The sequence below is a fragment of the Carlito syrichta genome, unplaced genomic scaffold (genome assembly GCF_000164805.1).
Source record: "Carlito syrichta isolate Samal-C Ts95f unplaced genomic scaffold, Tarsius_syrichta-2.0.1 Scaffold153542, whole genome shotgun sequence".
Classification (NCBI taxonomy): Eukaryota; Metazoa; Chordata; class Mammalia; order Primates; family Tarsiidae; genus Carlito; species Carlito syrichta.
The window spans coordinates 13,254-36,994 of NW_007097638.1; the positions used below are offsets into that span (position 1 = coordinate 13,254).

A 23,741-nucleotide genomic window follows, 5' to 3' on the forward strand; every position below is an offset into this window, starting at 1 on the left:
CAGGTCGAGGCTGCGGTGGCCGGGAGTGGCCACTGCACTCCAGTCTGGGTGACAGAGTGAGACTCCAACTCAAAAAAACCAAAAAAAGCGTGCAGACCCTGACTCTTTGTGTGGAGGCAGAATTGTGCAGGGTCGAGGCTCAGTGCCGTGAGCTGGCCTTGTGGGGCAAAGATCTGAGGACGAGGAGGCATTCACCCGCAGGAAGTGGGAGCTGGCAGCAGGGCCCGCAGTCCCCAGCTCACTCCGGCGTGGAGAAGGCTCAGACGCGGGAGAGAGAAAAGGGGCCGAGAGAAAAGGGGACGTGTGCCGCTGGGGCGAGCAGGGCGGGGGTGTGCAGGCCTGTCCACACGCTTGGCCTGTGTCGAGGCACAAGTCACTGAAGGCCGGGCGTGCCTGAGAGTGACGGTACGGTCAGAGGGTGTGTCCGCCAGGTGGGACGGAGCCTGTCACAGAAGAGCAGAGTGCCTGGCTGGCGGTTTGGCAGGCATGTTTCCGCGTCAGCGGAGTCTGTGGCAGTTTCTGAGGCCCTGAAGCTGTTCCTTTGCTGCTGCCTGTCTGCCCTCCACTCCAGCGTTGTCTGCCGTGTGTTTGCAGGGTGGGACGGTCCCAGCACTGATGCCCTCTGCCCTGCTTGCGTCCTCGGCTTTGGGGTCGCAGGACTTCCCTGCTCTGCCACCTGCCGGGCACTGTTTTCTGTTGAGTTATGCTTTCCTGTCAGATGTTGCATGTGAGTCCAAGCCCTGGGCCTTTGGAGTTGCTATCGGTCTTCTTCTTTTTGAGTCAGAGTCTCACTCTGTCGCTCAGGCTGGAGTGCAGTGGTGTGACTGTGGCTACTGCTGCCTCGACCTGCTGTGCTCAGGCGGTCCTTCCGCCCCAGCCTTCCAGCAGCTGGAACTACAGGCTTGCGCCCCCATACCCAGCTGATTTTTCTCGATTTCTTGTAGATATGAGGTCTTGCAAGTTGCCCAGGCGGGTCTCGAACCCGCGGGCTCAGGCAATCCTCTTGCCTCCCAAGGTGCTGGGATGACAGGCGTGAGCCACTGCGCCTGGCCTTTTTTGTTGTTGTTTGAGTCAGGATCTCACTCTATCGCCCAGGTTAAAGTACAGTCTCACCGCACGCAGCCTTGACCTCAGCCTCCAAAGTAGTTGGGACTGTAGGCACGGCAACATGCCTGGCTGGTTTTTCATTTTTGTGGAGATGAAGTCTTCCTGTGTTACCCTGGCTGATCTTGAACTTCTGGGCTCAAGCGGTCCTCCTGCTTTGGCCTTCCAAAGCGCTAGGATTACAGGCATGAGCCGCTGCGCCAGCCATACTCTCAAGCCAGTAGATCTACTCTGGATTAAGCGCATATCGTGACACAATTGGCGGCTCAGATTTTGGGTCCTGTTTGGGGTGTGACCAGCACTTTTTCCTTCAGATTCCCCTGGAGAACACCAAAGCCTGCCAGGAGGAGGAGGAGGACCCCACCTTCTGCGAGGTGTGCGGCCGGAGCGACAGGGAGGACAGGCTCTTGCTGTGCGACGGCTGTGATGCGGGGTAAGGGCGGCTGGGGCCGTCGCTGTGTCCCGCTGTGCGCTGTGCCGGCCAGGCACCGGAGCGGTTGGGGCCCCCTCCATCTGCCTCTGGTGAGGGAGGCGGCCCAGGGCTGTACCTGGAGAGAGGCGGGGCCCAGGCCCGCCCTCGCCGTGGGGCTCGTGCCCGCCCAGCCTTGCTGCCTTGGTCCCACCTGGCGGCCGTGCTTCCCGTTGCCCTGCAGCCACCGTGACCCTGGGCACGGCGGGGACAGCTGGGAATGCCAGCTCTGTGCTCGCACGTGGCACTGGCTTCCTGGAGCCCTGGGTTGCTGTGTTTCCTGGGCTTGCACACATCTCCCCTCCCCATGAGCCTCCCGCGAGGGGCGTTCACTTTTGACTTGAAGAGTTTTTCTGCTGTAAAATGTTGGCAGGGGATCATGGAAACCTTTCCCTTGGGGCGTGTACCCCAAAAGGTATCGAAGGGACCGGTGAGGCTGGTGGGTCTTGCGGACAGAAAGTGGCAGCTCAAAGGTTTGGACTAGGAAGCAGCTGCAAGCAGAAGGCTTCAACCTGCCCCGGCCAGAGCCACGTGGAGAAGGAGCTGCCCGTGAAGGCGGGGCTTGCTCTGCCACTCGTGGTCTGGATTGCCCAGACTTTGGAGCCCCCGCTTTGACTGGGCCGCGGCCATGGCCGCTCAGGCCCCTGTGTCATGGACTTATTCTGCACGTGCCCGGGCCCTGCTCTGCGGCCACCTGCCCGCCGTGGGTGCAGACATCACTGGCTGTGCTGTTGCCCTTAGTGAGTGCCACATGAGCCTCGTCTGTGGTCCTGCAGGTGGCTGCCTGCTTTTCTTCCTAAGACACCATCGGCATAGCTCACCCTCCTGTGCCCTGTGAGGGTGCTGGGACCTCGCAGTGTGCCCGTCTGCCTCTGCGGGGGCCCCAGTCCTGCCTGCTCCTGCCCTCTATTTCCAGAGTCCAGGAGACGGATGTGCGTCCGCTCCGTGTTCACAGACCAGCTCGTCTTCCCTCCTTTCTCTTGAATCTCAGCTTGAATCCCTCTTTGGTGACGTTTTACTGAATGCCCCCACCTTATTGATCTTCACTTGCCCAGGATTCCTGGAAGCATCTACTGCCCATCCCCCTTTGGCGTGTGCTGGCTTCGTTGCTGTGAGTCTGGCCGTAGAGCCACTGCCCTGGGTGGCCCAGAAACCCCATCGGTGTGGCGCAGTGGGTGTGCTGAGCTTAGTTACTCTTGGTTACTGACTGACACTGTGAGTATAGGCAGAACGCTAAAAAGAATAGGAGTCTATGGAACGCAGGGCCAAGGGGTGGCTTAGTGCTCAGCACTCTGTGCCCACAGGGAAGGCTGCTCCCTTTTTCCCATAGTTGCAGCCACTGTGGACATGAGGAGAGGCCTGGACAGCCTGGAATAGCCGGGTGCAGCCTGCACAGCCCGTGAGCCCCTCTGTTGTGTAGAACTATGAGCCTTCTGGTGGCCTTGAGGGCAGCCGGTGAACTCAGAGGAGGCTGTTGGAGTTCTGTGCATAAAGCTTTTAAAATGAGCCTGCAGTTCTTAATTCTGTCAGTTGTTTAAATCAGTATAATTTACTTTTTTTTTTTTTTTTTTTTTTTGAGTTGGAGTCTCACTCTGTCGCCCAGACTGGAGTGCAGCGGCCGCTCCCAGCCACCGCAGCCTCAACCTGCTGGGCTCTGGCGATCCTTCTGCCTCAGCCTTCTGAGTAGCTGGAACTACAGGCGCGTACTACCACGCCCCGCTAATTTTTTTTGATTTATTGTTGAGATGAGGTCTCGCCAAGTTGCCCAGGTGGAATCTACTCACCTCAGCGCGGGATTACAGGCTGAGCCACCGAGCCCGGCTTAATTTACTTATTAATTGAGCCAGAGTCTCAACTCCTGCTGGGCTCAGGCGATCCTTCTGCCTCAACCTTCCAAGTAGCTGGAACTACAGGTGCATGCCACCACGCCCAGTTACTTTTTTGATTTATTGTAGAGACAAGGTCTCACCAAGTTGCCCAGGCTGTAAATCAGTATAAGTTTAATGTATTAACTTTCTTTCTATGTACAGTACTTGAATTATTTAGCAGATAAAACAACTCAAGTACTTTAAAATCCTGATGGATCTAAAACATTAAAACTGATAAAAAATATGGCAATTCCTCTGCTCCTAAATGTTCCCTTACTATTAATATTTGTAGTCTTCTAAATGTCTTTACAGTAGTCTTTTAACTTAAGAGGTACAAATGTAAAATTATTCCATTATTAATTTGCAAATGTAATCACAAGGCTGTCTGTCGATACACTGATACTATATGAAATAAGTTACAGATACTTTCTAATTCTTTTTTGAGTCAGTCTCACTCTGTGGCCCAGGCTAGAGTACAGTGGTACAGATTGTGGCTCACCGTAGCCTCAACTTCTTGGGTGCAGGCAATTCTTGTGCCTCAGCCTCCCAAGTAGCAGGACTACAGTTGCATGCCGCCACGCCTAGGGAGTTTAAATTTTTTTTGTGTGTGGAGTTGAGGTTTCACTAGGTTGACCAGGCTGGTCTCAAACTCCTGGGCTCAAGGAGTCTTCCCACCTCAGCCTCCCAGAGTGTTGGGATTATAGGTGTCAGCCACCTCACCCGGCTGTTTCTAATTTTTTAAAAAGTAGCACAATTTGAAGACGTGTTCACTAGGGAAGCAGTTCAGGGACTCGCCTTGCCCTGCAAGTTGTGGCCCTCCCCTCCCTAGATGGGGGGATAGTTCTCAGCACCTTCGTCCACCAGGGTGGGCCCATTCTCCAGAGAGCTGTCGAGCTCCTGTGGGTTGAGCTCTGGGTCCCGGTGCCGAGGCTGGCATGTCCTGTGGCCCCCTCTTCCATGAGTTGGTGAGAGTCTCCTCTTCTCTGGAGTGAGTGCAGAGGACGTGGGCCGAGGGCTGGTGCCAGCCAGCGGCAGGGGCCTCCGCGTGTGGAGCTCAGTGGCGGGATGTTGGGTGAGCCCCTTCGGACCCTTGAGGTCCTTCTGAAGAAGTGGCTGCTCAGTGCTGGTCTTGTTTTTCCCTGGAGAGCTCGTGAGGGAAGCCGCTAGGCTGGAGTCTGCCGAGGGTTCTTGGCAGCCCCTCCCTCCTCGGCCTTCCTGCGGGTGTGTGGTGCTCCCGGAGGTGTTTGCCGCCTCCTGCCTTTCCTGTGTGAGGTCCCGGTGGGAACCACGCAGCTGACAAGTTCTCGTGGAAGGGGGCTTCACAGAAGAAGGCGGCTTCCCTTGTCGAGCCCTGTGTCTTGGATCCTAGGACAGTTCAGCACTGAATAGTAAGTGGCAGTTGGGTTGGCCTGGATTCAGACTTGATTTCCAGGAAGATGTTAGCTAGGCAGCCTTCCTCGTTTACTGTTGTGCAGCTCAGGGCCGTCTGGGGTCTTGCGGGGGAAGTTCAAGAATTCTGACACCGACTTACGAGCCCGGCTTTCGTGGAAGGGCACAGATAATTCCTGCTAGGGGCAGCACTTCCCAGGCTATTTTCCTGGAAAGGTTGATAGAAACAATTACAGAATAAGACCGTAGTTGGGCAAGATTTCAGCTTACTTTCAGCAGAATGTCTTTGCTTTTTTTGCTAGCTTGTGTGGTTCGGGTGGGGGTGGGTGAGCTGGCGGCTCTGTCCGCCTCTCGGAAGGTGGATGGCACAGGGGCGCCTGCCGCAGTCAACCTTGTGAGCCCGGAGCAGGAGCCAACGACTTGCTTGCTGGGGTTTGGCCACCAGGTGGCCTGGGGGTGCTGACTGAGCCCCTGGGTGGGATGTCGTGGTCGGCTTGGCCATTGGAGCAGAATACTGCAGGCCGCATGGCTGAAGCAACTGGTCTTCGCTTTCTTGGCTTCAGAGACCGAAGGCCCAAGGTGCCACACACAGGGTTGGCTCTTGATAGGGCCTCTTCCTACCTCCCAGGCAGGGCCTCCTCACTGGTATCCTGTGAGCACCGCTTCTGGTGTCTCTTCCACTTCTTCTGAGGACACTGATCCTATGGGATCAGGGCTCGCCCTTGTGGCCTCATTCAACCTTGGTTACCACCTCGAAGACCCTGTCTCTGGGCCCATCATCTTGGAGATTGGGGCTTCAGCCTCGGAACATGCCCCAGTCCGCAGCAGGGCACTTGGAGACTTGTGCACATGTGGGCGTCTGCTTTGCAGCTTGCTGACTTGGAAGGTCTGAGTACTGCAACCGCAACACGCGTGCCCACCCGGCACTGCCCCTCTTGCCCCTGTAGGTACCACATGGAGTGTTTGGACCCCCCGCTCCAGGAGGTACCAGTGGATGAGTGGTTCTGTCAGGAGTGTGCTGCCCCTGGCGTTGTCCCCGCCACTGGTAATGCCCCGCCCCATCCTGAGGAATGCCTGGGGCCTTGTTGTCATTGGGTCTGCAGTCCCCGAGAAGGGCCGTGGGGTCGGGCTGACTGTGGTGGGGGAGGATTTCTAGGACTTCCTGGGAGAACAGCTTCTGGGGCTCCCAAGTGGCAGCTGGGGAGCACGTCTCCTCGGGGCTGTGTGCGGGTTTGGCTCACTAGGGTCTTCTGGTCCCCAAGGCCTGGGGGACCAGCCTCTGGGGAGCAGCTCTAAGTCCTACTAGGCAGACCCGCAAGCCAGGGCTCCTGAGTGGCTGGTGGGCGGCCTGCAGGGGAGGTGTGTGTGGCCTGTGCGTGTCATCAGCCCAGTTGTTCTTCCCAGACACGGGTGACGTGAGTGAGGAGGAGGTCTCCCTGCTCTCGGCTGATGTGGTGCCCACCACCAGCAGGCTTCGGCCGCGCACAGGTCGGACCCGGGCGATTGCCAGGACCCGGCAGAGTGAGAGAGTGAGGGCAACCGTGAACCGGAACCGCATCTCCACGGCCAGGAGGGTTCAGGTGGGTGGGCCAGCCCTGAGGCCTTCCTGGGGCCCCGGCTGCCCGGGTGGGTCTCGGCAGTAGGGGGGCCGGGCCACCCGCGTGCAGGGCCCTTGCGGCTCATGGCAGTCCGCCTGCCGAGGAGACTGGCGAGCACGCTGCAGGGGCTGTGCCCCCTGGGTGCTAGGTGGAGGCCTTGAGCTGTTCCCAGCTGTGAGGCAGGTGGGTGGGTCTTGGGAGACTTGCCTCGCTCCCCAGGCCCTGCACAGCACCCTTCTCCCCCAGCACCCGCAACACCTTGCATGTTGCTGGGCGCAGCTGCAGGTGTTGCTCCATGTGGCCTTCTACCCGGCAGTGGATGTGCAGCTGGAGGGAGGATGGGAGGCTGTGGGCGTTCTCTTCTTTGAAGTCTGGCGCGTGCCCTTGTCCAGCGCAACACTGGGTTTGGAACAGATCAGAAAGGCAGGGGAGCCTGTGTCCTGGCCACACGCCACCTTGCCACAGACCCGCCAGCCCTCCTCAGGCCCCTCACGCTCCCCTGCTCCCCACGTCCTAGTACCCCAGGGATGCTGTTTGTCACTCACCCCTCAAACCAGCTCTGTCTCCCCACCTCCCTACGCCCGCCCCAGTCCCTGCCCCGCACGTCTGCACGGGTTCTTCCTCTACACGCCTGCACAGGCACCCTGCTCTCGTGCTTGCTGTGTGGCCTGCCCTGAGCTCCAGCTCGGCCCTCACGGTTCCCTCTTTCCTCCCGCTGAGGCTTGCCTTCTGTTCCACCTGGCCTCGTTCGAAAGTCCCCGGATTCTGCTGTGTCCTGGCCCCTGATCCTGTGGGAGCACCCGGGGTGGCTGTTGAGAGGGAGTGGGAGGTGCCAGGGGCTGGGTTTGGAACTTGCTGGGCTGCTTCTCTGGTGACCCTGTGGGCTGTGCCTGGGGCTCCGTGAGGGGCCTGCGCCGGGCCAGCCCACACTGGGGCCCTGCTCAGGTCCCCTGACAGCACTCCCCCTGTGCCATGCAGCATGTGCCGAGGCACCTCATGTCTTCCCTGCTGGATGAGACCATTGAAGCTGTTGCGACTGGTCTGAGCACCGCTGTGTATCATCGCCCTCTGACGCCACGCGCCCCTGCCAAACGCAGAAGGAAAGCAGGTAAGCCTGACACCCGAGCCTCACCATGCTGGACCGGGGCCCATGGCACTCTGACCTCTGCCCTCGTGGCCAGGACACAGGTATTTCCATCTCCCCTTTCTGCAACTTAGTTTTCTCAGTCAAAAATACCATACAGAAGCCCCTCCAGGCCCCGGAGGTCTGGGTCTGATTTGTTGGCCTATGTGACCGTCCCTCATCTGGCATTGTACCAGGACAAGGCAGGCCTTCCAGAATTACTCCACCCTCTGCTTTCCGGAAGTTTGTGGAAGAACTGCTATTATATTTTTCTTTTTTTTTCTTTTTTTCACTCTGTCGTCCAGACTGGAGTACAGTGGCGCGCTCACGGCCACCCCAGCGTCAACCTGCTGGGCTCTGGCGATCCTTCCACCTCAGCCTTCCAATAGCCGGAACTACAGGTGCATGCTGCCATGCCTGGCTAATTTTTTTGTTTGTTGTAGAGACAGGGACTTGCCAAGTTGCCCGGGCTGTTCTCGAACCCGCGGGCTCAGGCAGTCCACTTGCCTTGGCCTCCCAAAGTGCTGGGATGACAGGCTGAGCCACCAAGCCCAACCTGCTGTTATTTTTTTCTATGAAAGTTTGACAGAATACACCCATGAAGCCATCTGGGCCTGGGCTTTTCTGCGTAGAAAGAGTTGAGAGCATTAATTTAGTGTCTTTCCTTGCCTCAGTTGTATTCAAATTTTCTATCCTTTTCTGTGTTAGTTTTGGTCATTTTGTCTCCGCGTTGGTTAGCTTTGATCAGTTGGTTCATAGTGGCCCACTCTGAAGTTGCTAATGTTTCCTCGTAATTGTCAGCTAACTCCTGGGGAGAAACTTTGAGACTGTGAATAGCTTGTTTTCATCAGACTTTTACTCTGATGTCCCTTCTGTATCCATTCCTCCCTAAGGAAGAAGATTCCCTGTCTCCCACAATTATTTACTTACATCAGTGTTGACACAGGGATTCCTATTTTACTAAGGGGTTTGTAGTGTAGTCTTTTAAAAATAAACTTTATAGACATATACGTACAATAAAATGAACACACCTACTTTCAGCGTATAGTTCCAGCTTTGACCAGACTAGCTTCCACTCCAGCCAGCATATAGAACATTTAGCAGATAATATCCTCTGCCCCCACCAGGCCAGCCCCACAGCTGTTTGTATACTGTGTCGGTTTTGTGGGTCCTGGTAGCCCATGTCACTCCTCATACTGTGACAACTGTGAGGCCAGTGCGCGTGCTGTGGCCTTCTGTGCCTTGCGCTCAGCTGACATTCCTGGAATCTCTGCAGTTGTGTGGATTTGTGGGTTTGGTGGGGGGGGTCCCACCATGTGAACATGCCACTGTGGATGGGCATTTCGGGTTAAGAATGAAGGTGCTGTGAACATTGTAGCACAGTCCCTTGTGGGCAGATTTTCCCATTTCTTTGGGTAATAGTAGAGCCATTGGACCATCAGGTAAGGGCCTGTCTGCCTTTATGAGAACTTTCTAAGCCTTTCTCCAGGGTGACTTGGAGACTCCCATTAGCAATGATAGGAGCTCCAGTTCGTCCACATTGTCACTACCACTCTGAATTGTTGGGTTTTTAATTTTTACACCAGTGGGCATTGGAGGTCCTCGTGGTGGCTGAGACACCTTTAAATGTTTCTGCTGGGCCCTGTTTCCTGAAGGTCGTGCTGAGATCCGGATGTTGCTGGGAGGGCTTTGTTGCTCATCGGTGTGATGACAGCTTCCAAGTGTCTTCACGTGCCTCATGGGCTGCTTCAGTGGCTCAGGCACTTCTCTGGGAAGCACTCCTTCCTGTTAGTGAGAACTGGAGCTGTTAGTGAGAACTGGAGCTTGGAGCCCAAGCCTGGGCCCTGGGCGTGTGCCGTGCTCGTGGCCAGCCATTGTGCCTGGGCCTTGCCCATAAACATCCTAAAGTTGTACTGATACTTGCAAACCAAGTTCAGGGTTATGGATTTTGATTTCTCCCATTGTGCATCTGTGTCTCCTCTTCCATAAGAAATCCTGCCTCTCAACACAGAAAAGTAAGCTGTTCCTGAGCTACTCCATTTTTCCTTTTGTCCCTGATGTGTATAGTCCCAGTACTTGTAAGATAACCTAGAATGCTTCTTCTATTAATAAGATAGATATACATCATTTTTTCTTCTGCTTGGGGCATTTTGGGGTTTTTTACTTTCTTGCTCGTGATTTTTTTTTTTGCCCTTTTTGTACACATATGCCAAGCCTGTGTAAATGTGGGGAGGAGAAAACAGCCCCCCCCAGCCCTGCCATTGCCAACATCAGCACTTCTCGGTTGGTTCTGCTTCATGTCTAACCCACGCACTTCTCACTCTGTTTTTAGGCACATCCTTCACATCATCATCATTTTAACTACAAATATTTTGGAATGTATTTCTAAAAGAGTCATTTCTAGACATAAATACAGTTTATGGTCATACCTGAGTAAACAAACAGCAGTTCCTTAACACATGAAATAGCCAAGCATTGTTAAAAGTTCTAATTGTGTCATAAATGTGATACGGTTTTTATTATTTTTTTATTTTTTATTTTTTATTTTTTATTTTTTTGAGTTGGAGTCTCACTCTGTCGCCCAGACTGGAGTGCAGTGGCCGCTCCCGGCCACCGCAGCCTCCACCTGCTGAGTTCCGGCGATCCTTCCGCCTCAGCCTTCCAAGTAGCCGGAATTACAGGCATGCGCTACCACGCCCGGCTGATTTTTTTTGATTTATTGTAGAGAGGAGGTCTCGCTGCCCAGGCGGGTCTCGAACCCGCGGGCTCAGGCAATCCACTCACCTCAGCCTCCCAAAGGTGCGGGATGACAGGCTGAGCCACCGAGCCCGGCGTGATACGGTTTTTAAAAATAGTTTATTTGCTCGAGATCCAAGTGAGATCCCTGTTGGACTGGTCACCATGTCTGCCAGGTGGCTCTCCTCTTTCTTGCCTGTCGTCTGTGGAGGAGACCAGGGCTTCACATACCCTGGTTTTGCCGGCCTTACCCCATGGGTAGCCAGCAGGGTCTGGCCTTTCTGCTGTCTACAGGACGAGCTGGACCTCAGAGGCCACTTGGGCTTAGCATCAGCTCCACTTGTGGGCTTTGTCCGAGAGAGGCTGTTGGGGTATTGTGTGTGAGCTGCCGCTGTGGGCTGTTCTGTCTGAGCTGGTGTGGGTCGACAGCAGCTGCGATGCTTGTGGTGCCTGTGGGTTCCCTGAGGCTTTCGAGGCCTGTCACTCTGTCCTGACTGTTTTGAACTGCTGGAGATGTCTGAGAAGTCTGTCCTCATCCTCGGCTCGCTCACACCGAGGTGCAGGGTCCGGGACAAGGCGTTTCCTTTGCTCACCGACGTTCAAAACAATGGGGTCTCTTCGCCCTGGTACTTGGAGCCGTCTTCTCCCGATCTACCAGCAACTCGATCACCCTTTTACGAAACGGTAGAAGTCACTTCACATGGAACAGTACAGCGTTGGAACCAGTTACTTTATTGCAGTGATATTTGGCTTATAACGGAACTTTGGACATTGAGGAATTTGCTTATGACCAAAAAAATCCAAATTTGGTAGCTTATGTTTTTCTAGCATATGAAACAGTCACTGACGTGCATGGCAGGTTCATGGATACATGTTGTGTAATAGTAATTTGTCTGACGTCTTTTACCTGGTGTTTTTCAGCTTGAGCAGACAGTGCAGTCTTGTTTTCCTCTCACATTAATAATGTGTAATTTATTGTCCAGTCTGTTGTTCAGAAACTATGTGGAAGGATATTATCTTTTTTTGGGGGGGGGTTGGAATCTCACTGTCGCCCAGACTGGAGTGCAGTGGCACGCTCCTGGCCACCGCACTCCACAGCCTCGACCTGCTGGGCTCCGGCCATCCTTCCACCTCAGCCTTCCAAGTAGCTGGAACTACAGGCATGTGCTACCACGCCTGGCTAATTTTTTGATTTATTGTAGAGACGAGGTCTTGCCAAGTTGCCCAGGCAGGTCTCGAACCTGCGGGGATTATAAGCTGAGAAGATATTCTCTTTCTACATAATGCCAGCTGATTTTTTAAATGTGTATGTTAGTGTATATTCTATCTCTCTATTTGCTTTTTTGTGCAATTTTAAGGGAAAACTTCAAGGAAACATACATTTTTAAAAAATTTACACTGACCTGTTTGTCCTATATGCACACCAGCACACCAGCAATCTCTCTCTTTTTTTCTTTTGAGTCAGAGTCTCACTTTGTTGCCCATGCTGGTGTGCAGTGGCACATTCACAGCCACTGCAGCCTCAACCTGCTGGGCTCAGGCGATCCTTCCACCTCAGCCTTCCAAGTAGCTGGAACCACGGGCATGTACTGCCACGCCCGGCTACATTTTTTGATTTATCGTAGAGACGAGGTCTCACCCTGTTGCTCAGCCGGTCTTAAACCCGTGGGCTCAGGCAATCTTCTCACCTCGACCTCCCAAAGTACTGGGATTATAGGCGTGAGCCACTGGGCCTGGCACCAGCAATCTCTTTTTATCCCCTGAGAGGGGAATATCCGAGTGATAGGCTAGATTTACGATGTCCCCTCAAAGGGGACATGCAAGTGCACAGGGCTAACAGGGTTCTCTAATAAAGGCCAGTCAGGGTTTTTAGCATCATGATGGGTGGGTTTAAATATATGGGGTGCGTTTCAAGTGCTGATTTCTCTTTCTTCGCTGGCGAGTTTCATGGGGTGCTGGACCGCAACTCAGGATGCCCTGTGGGTGCCATGGCCTGGCCACAGCACCCCCAGCTGCTAGTCTTGGACTAAATGCTGGGTGTGTCTGCGGTTCCATTGTTCTTAATCTTCAGAGCATGTCGCCAGAAACGTGCATTGAGCTTTTTTGTGCTGAAGTCCCGGGTGGGTTCTCTGGGGGTTGTTGATTTAATTTGATTTTTGATCCTCAGCGTTTGCTTTTTTGTAATTTAATTTTGTATCACAATTATGTAACATGTTTAATGGTTATTAAGTCAAATCTTTAAACCAGAGTACATGCAGGGCAGTCAGGCTCCTTCCTTAGATGCTACTTTGTTCCTGCTTTCCCTGCCCCGTAGGGATGCATGATTTTTTGGAGCCAGTACCCGGAGACCTGCACTGGCAGCTCCCTCACCCCGTCCTCCTGGGAGGGGAGGCCCAGCGTGGAGAGAGACCCAGACTTTCAATGTCCTCTTTTTAGGAAGGCGGAGGAAAGGTCTGGGAAGAAAGAAAGCGCAGTCCAGAGCATCTGCCAAGAGCAGGATCGCAGCAAGGCCCAAGAAGCGCCAGCGCCGCACGAGGACGAGGACAGGCGGGAAGGTGAAGGTGAGGCTCTGGTGGCAGAGCTCCAGCTTCCTGCCATCTCGGCACCGTCGTGTCGGCACGTGGTGGGCTAGTGTCTCAGTGGCCTTTCGGTGTTTGCTTAGCCACTGGGGAAAAGGAACATTTCTGCAGTGTGGACTGCCGGTGGGGTTGAGATCAGCTGTTTCCAGAGCCCTTGGAGCTGGTGTCCATGGCAGCTGTGGGAGCACAGCCGCCTTCCTGTGGCTGACGTCTGGTTAGGCTACCAGCTGTGAGCCAGGCCAGGACAAGCCCTCCAGAACGAGAGCTCCCGGGAGCAGAATTTGTTTCAAGCTTCCTCAAGCTTCCTCGGCCCCACCTGAGGTAGCCCAGTGGGTATCTGACTGGAGTCTGTCCACCTCTTCAGACCCGCCCTTGCTGGGCCTGGAGGCGCAGCCCTCCTTCACGTATGTTGTGACCTGGCCTGTCCTGGGCCTTTTCTCAAGTACTTTATCCTCATCTAGATCCTAGGCTGGATGTTGATACTTAATCGACACATAGTAATTCTGCATATTTATTGGGTACTGTGTGATGTTTTGATGGGTATATACATTGTGAAATAATCTAATAATCAAACCAGGGTATTTAGCATGTCCATCACCTCATACATTTATGGACTGCACTTTGTGTGTGTGTGTATGTGTGTGTGTGTGTTGAAGTCTCACTCCATCACCCAGACTGGAGTGCAGTGGCACACTCCCAGCTACCGCAGCCTCCACCTGTGGGCTCCGGCGATCCTTCTGCCTCAGCCTTTCAAGTAACCAGAACTACAGGCACGTGCTGCCATGCCTGGCTAATTTTTTGATTTATTGTAGAGACGAGGACTTGCCAAGTTGCCCAGGCTGGCCTCGAACCCGCAGGCTCAGGCAGTCCTCTCGCGTTGGCCTCCCAAAGTGCTGGGATTATAGGCTTGAGCCACCGTGCCCGGCCTATGGACAGCATTTTTAAAACACGTTGTTTGAGCCTGGCTCGGTGGCTCAGCCTGTAATCCCGCGCCTTGGGAGTCTGAGGTGAGTGGATTGCCTGAGCCCGTGGGTTCAAGACCCGCCTGGGCAACTTGGCGAGACCTCATCTCTACGATAAATCAAAAAAATCAGCCGGGCGTAGTAGTGCATGCCTGTAATTCTGGCTACTCGGAAGGCTGAGGCGGAAGGATCGCTGGAGCCCAGCAGGTTGAGGCTGCGGTGGCCGGGAGCAGCCACTGCATTCCAGTCTGGGCAACAGAGTGAGACTCCAACTCAAAAAAAAAAAAACCACGTTATTTGTTTGTCTGAGTCAGGGTCTCAGGCTGGAGCACAGTGGCACCATCATGGCTCACTGCAGCCTTGATCTCCTGGGCTCAGGAGATCCTCCTGCCTCAGTTTCTCGAGTACCTGTGACTACAAGCATGTGCCACCACACCTGGCTGATTTTTTTGTATTTTTGATAGAGATGGGGTCTTGCTATATTTCCTAGGCTGGTCTCAAGCTCCTGGGCTCAACTAATCCTCCTGCCTCAGCCTCCCAAAGTGCTGGAATTACATGCATGAGCCATCACACCCAGTCTAAAACACTTTAATATAGAAAATATAAAGAGCTTAAAAAAAAAAGAAAATATAAAGAGCTGAAGTACTGTGTCTTCATGTGAATTTATATTCAAGATCATTATCCATTTCCTAATAAATATGACAAAGGACCCAAAAAAACCCATAATTGTCTTTTGGAGGGTGGGCCCCTTGTAGTACATTCGGAATTTATTCCTCTGGATCACTCAGCCAGCCAGAGTTTTTATGTGGAAGTTTTGAGAAGGTTTGCTTCATGATTTGCAGAAGAAATGCCCCGAGTTGTGGCAAACGGACAACTGGTTCTTCCACCACACTGAGTGTTTTGCAGCTTTGACCAGAAACAAACAGTATGACCCCTATGCCCCACCCTCCCTCCTCTCCCAGTCTCTCCCGGAGCTAGTTTTGTTTGTTTGTTTTCCCCATGAAAACATTTGCCAAGCTAGGCTCGGTGCCTCAGCCTGTAATTCCGCGCCTTTGGGAGGCTGAGGTGAGTGGATTGCCTGAGCCCGCGGGTTCGAGACCCGCCTGGCAACTTGGTGAGACCTCATGTCTACAATAAACCAAAAATTAGCCAGGCTTGGTAGCACACGCCTGTAGCTCCAGCTACTTGGAAGGCTGAGGTGGAAGGATTGCCGGAGCCCAGCAGGTCGAGGGTGCGGTGGCCGGGAGCAGCCACTGCACTCCAGCCTGGGTGACAGAGTGAGACTCCAACTCAAAAAAAAGAAAACATTGCCAATGTGGAGGAGGTGAAACAACAGCAGAAGCACTAAAAAGTATCAGCATTGACGAGTTCAACAACTGTTCAACAACTGTTTTGAGCGGTGGGAAAAAATTTCTCAGTAGGTGAATTGCATCTAACGGAGAGAACTTAGATGGTGACTGAAGTTTAAACATGTAAGAATAAATGCACACTTTTTAAATAAATAAATTCTGGGTTTTTTGAGTAACCCTCCCTTCCCCCGTATAAATTTACATAGTGTATATTTATTTAAAGACATATTTCCTTTTGGTTTTGGTTTTTTTTTTTTGAGTGGAGTCTGACTCTGTCACCCAGGCTGGAGTGCAGTGGCACAATCACTGCCACCACAGCCTTGACCTGCTGGGGTCTGGCCATCCTTCTGCCTCAACCCTTCCTAGTAGCTGGAACTACAGGCATGCGCCACCACCCCAGCTAATTTTTTTGATACATTGTAGAGACGCGGTCTCATCAAGTTGCCCAGGCTGGTCTTGAATCCCTGAGCTCAGGCAGTCCTCTCGCCTCGCCTCCCAAAGTGCTGGGATGACAGACTCGAGCCACTGCACCTGGCCCAGTGTTTGAGCATGTGATCTGGTTATTCATTCAGACAAATTGTCTAATACGTGTAGAAGCTAAAGCTGTGACCAGATGTGTGTTCGTGGGGTCAACACCCGTCGTTCCCGGTTCTCTGGCCCCTGGGGCGCGTTTTCCTTGACCTGGCGCCCCTTGTGCCTCCAGCCTGGCTGTGTGTTGGGGCCTCCTTTTTTATCCCTGTGCCCGAGTGTTTTAGAATGCTCCTTTTTTATCCCTGTGCCCGAGTGTTTTAGAATGCTCGTGGGCTCCATCCTGAGCTTACTTTCTGCGTCTGACCGAACACACTGTTTCCTTTATTTCTGAGTGTTCTGGGAGGACTGCTCATGTGCCAGGTGGGAGGTTGTATGCCCTGGGAGGGGTCAGCACCTGCCTTCAGGCCATGCAGACACACAGTCCTGATGGGATGGGAGGCTGCTCTGTCTCCTCTGCCTGGAGTCAGAAGGAAATAGCTCATAGCCCTTTTATTTGTTGTAGTAATTTAGGAATAATTACAATGTTTAAAATCTCTAGCTACTTCTCAAGTGGCTTTTAACATGCAGCTGTCAAGGTTATCAGTTGAATTTTTTGTTTTCTTTTTTGTGGGTTTTCGTTTAATACAAAGTAATATGATGATAATGACACTTAAATGCTACTGGATAACCTGCAGTGAGTTTTGTGGCTTACTGGTGTTCTTGCTAATTTTTTTTTTTGAGTCGAGGTCTTGAGTGAGCGTCACTTCCTTGAGTGAGTCAGGGTCCCACTCTGTCACCTGGGTTGGAGTGCAGTGGCAAGATCACAGCTCACTGTAGCCTGAAACTCCTCGACTCAGGCGATCCTTTTGCCTCGGCCTCCCGAGTAGCTGGGACTACAGGCATGTGCCACCAAGCCTGGTAGAGACACAGTCTTGCTATGTTGCCCATGCAGATCTTGAACTCTTGGCCTCAAACGGTCCTCCTGCCTCGGCCTCCCAAAGTGCTGGAATCACAGGCATGAGCTACCGTGTCTAGCACTAATTCTTTATGGCAAAGTAAAACCTCTAAAGTTTGTGGTTAGTGTATTATGCAAAGCCCTTTGGCTTTCATTTAGTATTCACACAACCTGGTTTCCATTTTATGTTGCTGATTAATACAACACATGGCATTTCTGGAACCTTTAGATTTCATTCCTGTTTCTCAGTTTTTCTTTCTCTTTGTTGCTTGGGCTCAGAGTGAATTCACTGCTCGTTCTCGAATTGCTCGGACCCTGGGCCTCTGCAGGCCGGTCCATGGAACTTGCATCCCGTCAATATACAAGCCAGCAGACCCCTCGCTGGGGCTGCTGCGAGCGGACATCGGAGCTGCCTCTCTGTCTCTGTTTGGAGACCCCTACGAGCTGGACCCCTTCGACAGGTGACTGCCCGCATGCCAGTCCTGGGTGCTGGCTTGTCTCTCCCTGGGGTCTGTGGGTGCAGGCCCTGTGGTCCATGCAGAAGTCTCAGATTTCGTGGTTGCAAAACGAGGGTGCTACTCCCCGCCCCAGGTCCTGCCCAGGTGCGGTCTTGCAGCATGTGGAGCTTAGAGAGAGGCCAGATGCAGGGCCCAAGCCCCGAGCTGGTGCCACCACACGGCAGCGCTTAGCCCACCCTCTGGGGCATTGTCTCTGGGGCCGGGGGTCACCCATCCCCTCTGGCCTGTGTCCTCTCCTCCAGCAGTGAAGAATTTTCTGCAGACCCACCTTCCCCCCTGAGTGCCAAGAGGCGGGCTCTGTCCCGGTCAGCCCTGCAGTCTCACCAGCCGGTGGCCAGGCCTGTTTCCTTGGAGCTCTCCAGGTGCGTGAGAACAGGGGCTTGCGGGAGGGTGGGGGCAGGAGGCAGTGGTCCTGAGTGGCATGGACCTCAGCACCTCCCCTCGTCTAAAGAGTCACATGCTGTAGACTTTGAGAGCCGCAGTCTGCTGTGCGTCAGAGGGCGTGGGAGACCCGCCGGCTGCAGCCCACTGGTGACAGTGCAAGGTGGCATAGCCACAGCTCTTTGAAGCCGCTTCTGTCCCCCAGCCTTAGAGCCCAGTGGCAAAGGGCAGGGAGCAGTGGCCCTGGTGAATCAGGTTGTCATCATGGCCACGGTCACCCCTTGGCTACTTGTTTTGTTTGAGCCCTTAAGAAAAAGAAGTTGCCAAGCCAGCAAAATGGGTAGGATGCCGCCTGCCAGCTCCTCAGGAGTTGTGACTGGCAGAAGTGTCAGAGGTGACTCCCAAAACGCCTGGTCTCCCTGGAGTCACAGCTGCTGGGTGGGCTCCCTCTTTGCTTCCTTCTCAGAGCAGGGCCGGGGTCAAGGGAGGCACAGGCTGGCCCGTTCCCCCTCTGCTGGGCACCTGCTGCAGCTCGGTCCAGCGTGGGCTCACAGACCGTGACAGCAGGGCCCCTTGGATCTGTGCCTGCAGCAGGCGTGTCCCCGCTGTGGCACCAGAGCCGCATGTGGAAGAGGCCCCCGTCCCCGACCTGCTGGGCAGCATCCTGTCGGGCCAGAGCCTCCTGATGCTGAGTGGCACGGACGTCGTCATCCACCGCGACGGCTCCCTCAGCGCCAAGCGGGCAGGTGAGTGCGGCCTCCCCGCTGGCGGCGCCCCTCCCTCACGCAGCTCTGAGTGGGGGCAGAGAGCACCGAGGGGCGGCCGAACCTTGCGCCCAGAGGATGTGACTGGAGGGTGACTATCTTGGTCGTTTCCTCCGTTGAGTCCCTCCCTTCTCGGGCAGTTTCCAGGCCAGCCCAGAATTCTCACCAAGCGTCTCCAGCAGGCCCCAAGAATCTTGGCCAGAAGGGTGCGCTGGCCGTGCCAAGAGTCCATGCTGGCCGGCATGTCTCCTTCCCCTTGCTAAGCATCTCTGACTGGCTTGGGCACGTTCTTATCCACAAGTGGCATTACTGCTAGAGCCATCGCAGGGCAGGGAGGCAGCCCAGGGCCCATGCTTGGGGGGTGGAAATGGCACGCAAACGTCGGGCCTGGCAGGCAAGCAGGCGCTAAGGACAAGTCAGTCCTGAGGGGCCGGCAGGTCGCTCGAGCGCTTAAAGGCGGTGGGAAGTGACGGCCCTTTGGCTTTTGTTTTCCAGCTCCAGTTTCTTTTCAGCAAAACCCAGTCGGCCTGTCCAAGGACTCTCTGCAGCCTGGAGGCCCGCCTGCCGGGAGCCCTGCTAGTGGCCCTTCGGGATGCCGGCCACCAAACTTGAGGTTAAGCTGCCAGGGCAGGCTGGCCCCATCCTGCATCCCCCCCCACACACCTGGGGCACCGGTGAGGCTGCTCTCAACATCAGCCCCTGGGTCTGGTCAGGCTCAGAGAGTGTCGGACAGGAGCGGGCCTGGCTTCAGGCAGAGTGGCAGCGCCTGGTTCCATGGACCCAGCAAGCACACTTTACCCCTGGGTTCTGCCTTGTCCAAGAGCGTGAGCAGTGGTTCCATCTCTCCGTCTAAAAGTGCAGTCTTAGGACATGCCCTGAAGCCAGCCCCCAAGAGAGCTGACATCTCCGAGCTACCCAGGATACCAAAGATCAGAAGGAATGACAGCAGCAGTGGGCAGGACACGGCCCCGGTGCACGGGCGGAGCATCGAGATCCCCAGCGCCTGCATCAGCCGACTGACAGGCAGGGAGGGTGCCGGGCAGCCAGGGAGAGGCGTGCGGGCAGAGAGTGAGCCTGGTAGCAGGGCCCCCCGGGAACCCGGCACACACACTAGTGGCTCCCGGCCCCCAGCCCCCAGCTCCCACGGCAGCCTGGCCCCGCTGGGACCCTCGAGAGGGAAGGCTGTGGGGTCGACCTTCGAGAGCTTCCGGATCAATATTCCCGGCAACACAGCACATTCCAGCAGACTCTCCAGCCCTGGCTTCTGTAACACGTTCCGGCCTGTGGACCACAAGGTGCAGAGGAAAGAGAACCCTTCGCCCCTCTTCTCCATCAAGAAGACAAAGCAGCTCAAAAGTGAGATCTACGACCCGTTTGACCCCACTGGCTCTGACTCCAGTCCCCCCAGCAGCAGCCCCGAAAGCCTGGGCTCTGGCCTCCTGCCGTCCGAGATCACGCGCACCATCTCCATCAACAGCCCAAAGGCCCCGCCATTTCAGGCCGTGCGTTGCGTCACCTCCTACACGGTGGAGAGTGTCTCTGGGACGGAGCCTGAGCCCCCTCACGGCCCTTCCTGCAGTGCGCTCAAGCTCCGGGCTGAGGCGACTACCGGTGGTGCCTCTGACACAGAGCGAGAGGTGCTGGGCGAGGAGGAGCCCACAGAGAGCCAGGCCACTGGCACCCGGGGACACAGGCCATCCCCACCAGAGCCCTGGGACGATGAGGATGGCACAGCATGCGGCACCTTCTTTGGCTCTGAGGAGCGGACGGTGACCTGCGTGACTGTCTTAGAGCCAGAGGCCCCGCCCAGCCCGGACATGCCACAGGCCACCGCCCACAGGGTCGTGGAGCTGCAGTCTTCCCGGTCCCGCTCCACCTCCAGCTCCCGCAGCAGGAAGAAGGTGGAGCGGAAGCGGGAGGCCAGGGCACAACGGCGGGCACGCTCCAGGACGCGCTCTGGCTCTCGGGACAGGAGCTCGCGGTCAGCGTCACCGTCCTCGGTGGGCGAGCACCCCTCCAAGAGGCAGCGGGGCAAGACCAAGCGCCGGCGCTCTTCCAGCGACCGCTCCAGCAGCCGCGAGAGGGCCAGGAGGAGGAAGGCCAAGGACAGGCGCAGGGCGCGCGGGCGAGAGTCCCGGGGCCGCGGGTGGAGGACATCCCGCTCCCGCTCGGGAAGCCCCGGCAGCTCCTCCTACGAGCACTGTGAGAGCAGAAAGCAGCAGCAGCGTCGGTCAGGGTCCAGACCTCAGGGCAGGGAATGCTCCCCCCCCAGCAGCCTCGAGAGGGCCCGGAGGCACAAGCACCCACGGGAGAGGAGCCACGAGCGGTTGGAGAAGAAGGAGAGCACCGCCCGGTCCCGGGAGAGGAGGCGGCGGAGGTCCTGGTCAGCAAGCCCAGAGCACAGGGTGCGGGAGTCCCGGCAGCCACGTTCCCGAGAGCAGCGGCCCCGGACCCGCTCCCCAGAGAGGAAGGAGGCGGCGAGGGACGCCTCCCCGGCACCCGCTCCGCAGGGGCAGCCTAGGCAGGACGAAACCCTGGCCAGACCCACGGCCTTGGGCGTGGTTGTCTCCCGGGTGGGGGCTGTGGCCCACGAGCAGCCCCCAGCAGTGCCTTCCACCCAGGAGGGGCCAGCCGGGTGTGCACCTGACGACCTGGATTACGGCGACGCGGTGGAGGCAGGGCACGTCTTTGAGGACTTTTTGAGTGACACTGTCTTCATCCAGCTGGATGATATGAGCTCACCACCGTCTCCTGAAAGTACAGACTCCTCCCCAGAGCGAGGCTTCCCGCCCAACCCCACGCTGCCCCCAACTAGCCTGGCCGCTCTCCAGAGGGAGGTGTCGCTGATCCATGGGGAGGATGCTTCGCAGCCCCCACCCCAGGCTGAGGGCCCCCAGGAGCTGTGCCCTCTTGGACAGGATGTGGTTGCGGCGCCCAGCACCCCAGGTGTGGCATCTGCCGGGAAGGCTGACGGCCCCTCCGTGAGTGGGAGGGTCCAGGGGGCAGCCAGGCCTGAGGAGGTGGTCTCGCAGACGCCCCTGCTGCGGTCCCGTGCCCTGGTGAAGAGAGTCACCTGGAACCTGCAGGACCCGGGGGGCGATGCCCTGGCTGAGGACAGAGCCCCACGTGAGTAGAGGCTCAGCCCCTGGGTGGGCCGGGAGAGTGGGTAGCAGCCGGCTACCAGCTGATCTGCAGCCAGCCTGGAGGCTTTGCTGCTGGCGTGCTTCTCGGAGCTTTCCAGCGGAAGCAGCATCTTGGGCGTGGAGGGCGACTGCAGGCACCCACCTCCCTGTCTGTCGGCCCTCAGGGATGCCGCCTCACGGGCCGCAGAAGCCCCGGGAAGGGGCCTGGGATGTGGAGGATGCAGCCCCTGCAAGACTCGGGCAGGTGCCACTCTCCGAGCTGCCCCCTCCCAGTCACCTGCGTCCAGAGCCTGGCTTCCCCGTCGCAGACCCCTCTCAGGTGGGTGCCTGGGCTGGAGGGCCTTGGGCTGCGGCCTCAACCCGTGTCACATGCCGGTGTCGGGCTGGGCCGAGGCCTCATGGCTGCTGGACTTAAGATTGCCGGCCCTGCGCTCAGTGGAGCTTTCTTACCAGGTTTACAGCCCAAACATGCCTCTGGTCCCCGCTCAGCCAGCAAGCGTCCCGCCCTGTGTGCCGGCTAGCCAGCCCCCAGTCCAGTCCGTCCTGCAGGGCAGTCTTCCCCTGGCGGGCTGCGGGGCAGCAGAGAGCCCGGCCCCCGTGCCTGCTGTCCTGACTCCAGCCTCAGAGCCAGCTGGCCAAGCCGCCGCAGCCAGCGACGCCGAGGAGAGGACCCCCACGTCGCGGCCGGCTGCCGAGAAGACCAAGAAGGAGGAGGTGAGTCCTGCCCCTTCCCTGCGCCAAGCCCCCATCCCCTTTCGAATGTGTTCTTGGGGACAGAGTTAAGCGTGGAAGCCAGCCTTGGCTTTGCCTTTGGCGTCTCTGGGTCTGGAAAGGTGTCCCGGAGCCACGGGGCCTCTCTGGCTTCTGCCCTGCCTGCCGGCAGCGTCACCCACACCTTCCCACCCAGTACATGAAGAAGCTGCACATGCAGGAGCGGGCCGTGGAGGAGGTGAAACTGGCCATCAAGCCCTTCTACCAGAAGAGGGAGGTGACCAAGGAGGAGTACAAGGACATCCTGCGCAAAGCTGTGCAGAAGGTGGGCGGCAGGCAAGCGGGAGGCGCATGCGTGTTTGGGAAGCCCTGGGGTCACGCGCAGCGCTGCTGTGGGGTCAGCGTCCATACGTGTGGCAGGCAGGTTGGGTGCACCCTCCCGCTCCACACAGACTTGGGGGCGCCCGTGAGTGCGGCTCGGGGCCCTTGGGTCAGGCATATCCGCCTGCGGCTGCCCCACACAGCCGAGGAAGAGAGCATGTCCATGTGCGTGGTGCAGGCGTGTGTGCCCCTTGCTTGCGAAGCAGGCACTCTGCAGTCACCCAGCCCCAGCCCCGCCCACAGGAGAACACAAGCACCTGGGCGGTGAGGTGTCGGAGGTGGCAGATCTCACACCCGCTGCCCCAGTTCAAGCCCGTGCTTCCTCTCGCCCCGCACCACCTGTGGCCCGCTGAGGGCCACAGCCTGCCAGATGAGGGCCTGCTGGGGGAGGGGGAGGGGCCGGAAGCCCCAGCATGGAGGCCCGGCTCTTGGCGAGCATCTGGCTGAGAAGGACCCAGAGTGACTGTCCCTCTCCCCCCAGATCTGCCACAGCAAGAGTGGCGAGATCAACCCTGTGAAGGTGGCTAACTTGGTGAAGGCCTACGTGGACAAGTACAGGCACATGCGCCGTCACAAGAAGGCCGAGGCTGGGGAGGAGCTGCCCACCCAGGGTGCCGAGGGCTGAGGCAGCACCGCGGGGTGGGGTGGCGGCAGGGCCCTGGGGATGCCCACACCCTGCCCAGGGGCCTGTGGCGATGCCTGGTGCGTGCGCCTCTTGCCCACAGCTGAAAACTGGACATTGTCACATGTATATTATAGATACACACTGTTTCCATTGTGTTCTAATTTATCAAAAAAGGATTATCTTTAGAAACTTCTCCGGCGACTTAATGCTCAGAAGGCAAAGCCTGGCTGGTGACCAGAAGGGGCGTCGGACCTGAGGGGTGGGTTGGTGGGGTCCAGGGCTGTGGCTCCCTGACGGCTCTCCAGATGGCTGGCCACCAGGAACAGCTTGTGCTTTTCCACTAGGAATTCCATTTCTTGTAGTCTTTAAACTTTTATCTGTACAGAGGAGGTTTCACTGCGTTGCCTAGGCTGGTCTTGAACTTCTGCCCTCAAGCGACTCCCCACTGGGCCTCCCCAAGTGTGGGGATGCAGACCTGAGCCACGATGCCTGGCCAGGAGTCTGTTTTCTCTCACCCAGCGGCTATGTGGTGCTTTTCACGTCATTGCTCCAGTTGGAGCTCAGCTCAGCTGCCTC

The 23,741-nt window shown here is 56.5% G+C and overlaps 1 protein-coding gene across 3 annotated transcripts in view; it reads left to right on the plus strand.

Annotated features, from left to right (window-relative positions):
- PHRF1 (PHD and ring finger domains 1) overlaps positions 1 to 23,350 on the plus strand; it is a 32,537-nt gene extending 9,187 nt beyond the window's left edge. For 2 of the 3 annotated variants that reach the window (XM_008050603.2, XM_008050602.1), the window contains exons 5-17: positions 1,419 to 1,537; positions 5,778 to 5,875; positions 6,235 to 6,410; positions 7,407 to 7,536; positions 12,724 to 12,848; positions 16,922 to 17,103; positions 17,403 to 17,522; positions 18,133 to 18,287; positions 18,801 to 21,431; positions 21,613 to 21,767; positions 21,902 to 22,162; positions 22,356 to 22,484; positions 23,022 to 23,350. In XM_008050603.2, the coding sequence (XP_008048794.1) occupies positions 1,419 to 1,537; positions 5,778 to 5,875; positions 6,235 to 6,410; positions 7,407 to 7,536; positions 12,724 to 12,848; positions 16,922 to 17,103; positions 17,403 to 17,522; positions 18,133 to 18,287; positions 18,801 to 21,431; positions 21,613 to 21,767; positions 21,902 to 22,162; positions 22,356 to 22,484; positions 23,022 to 23,165 (4,425 nt within the window). In that variant the 3' untranslated portion in view covers positions 23,166 to 23,350. The remainder of the gene's footprint in view (positions 1 to 1,418; positions 1,538 to 5,777; positions 5,876 to 6,234; positions 6,411 to 7,406; positions 7,537 to 12,723; positions 12,849 to 16,921; positions 17,104 to 17,402; positions 17,523 to 18,132; positions 18,288 to 18,800; positions 21,432 to 21,612; positions 21,768 to 21,901; positions 22,163 to 22,355; positions 22,485 to 23,021) is intronic. The other variant, XM_008050601.1, reaches the window with a different exon arrangement.
- Positions 23,351 to 23,741: the final 391 nt, after the last annotated feature.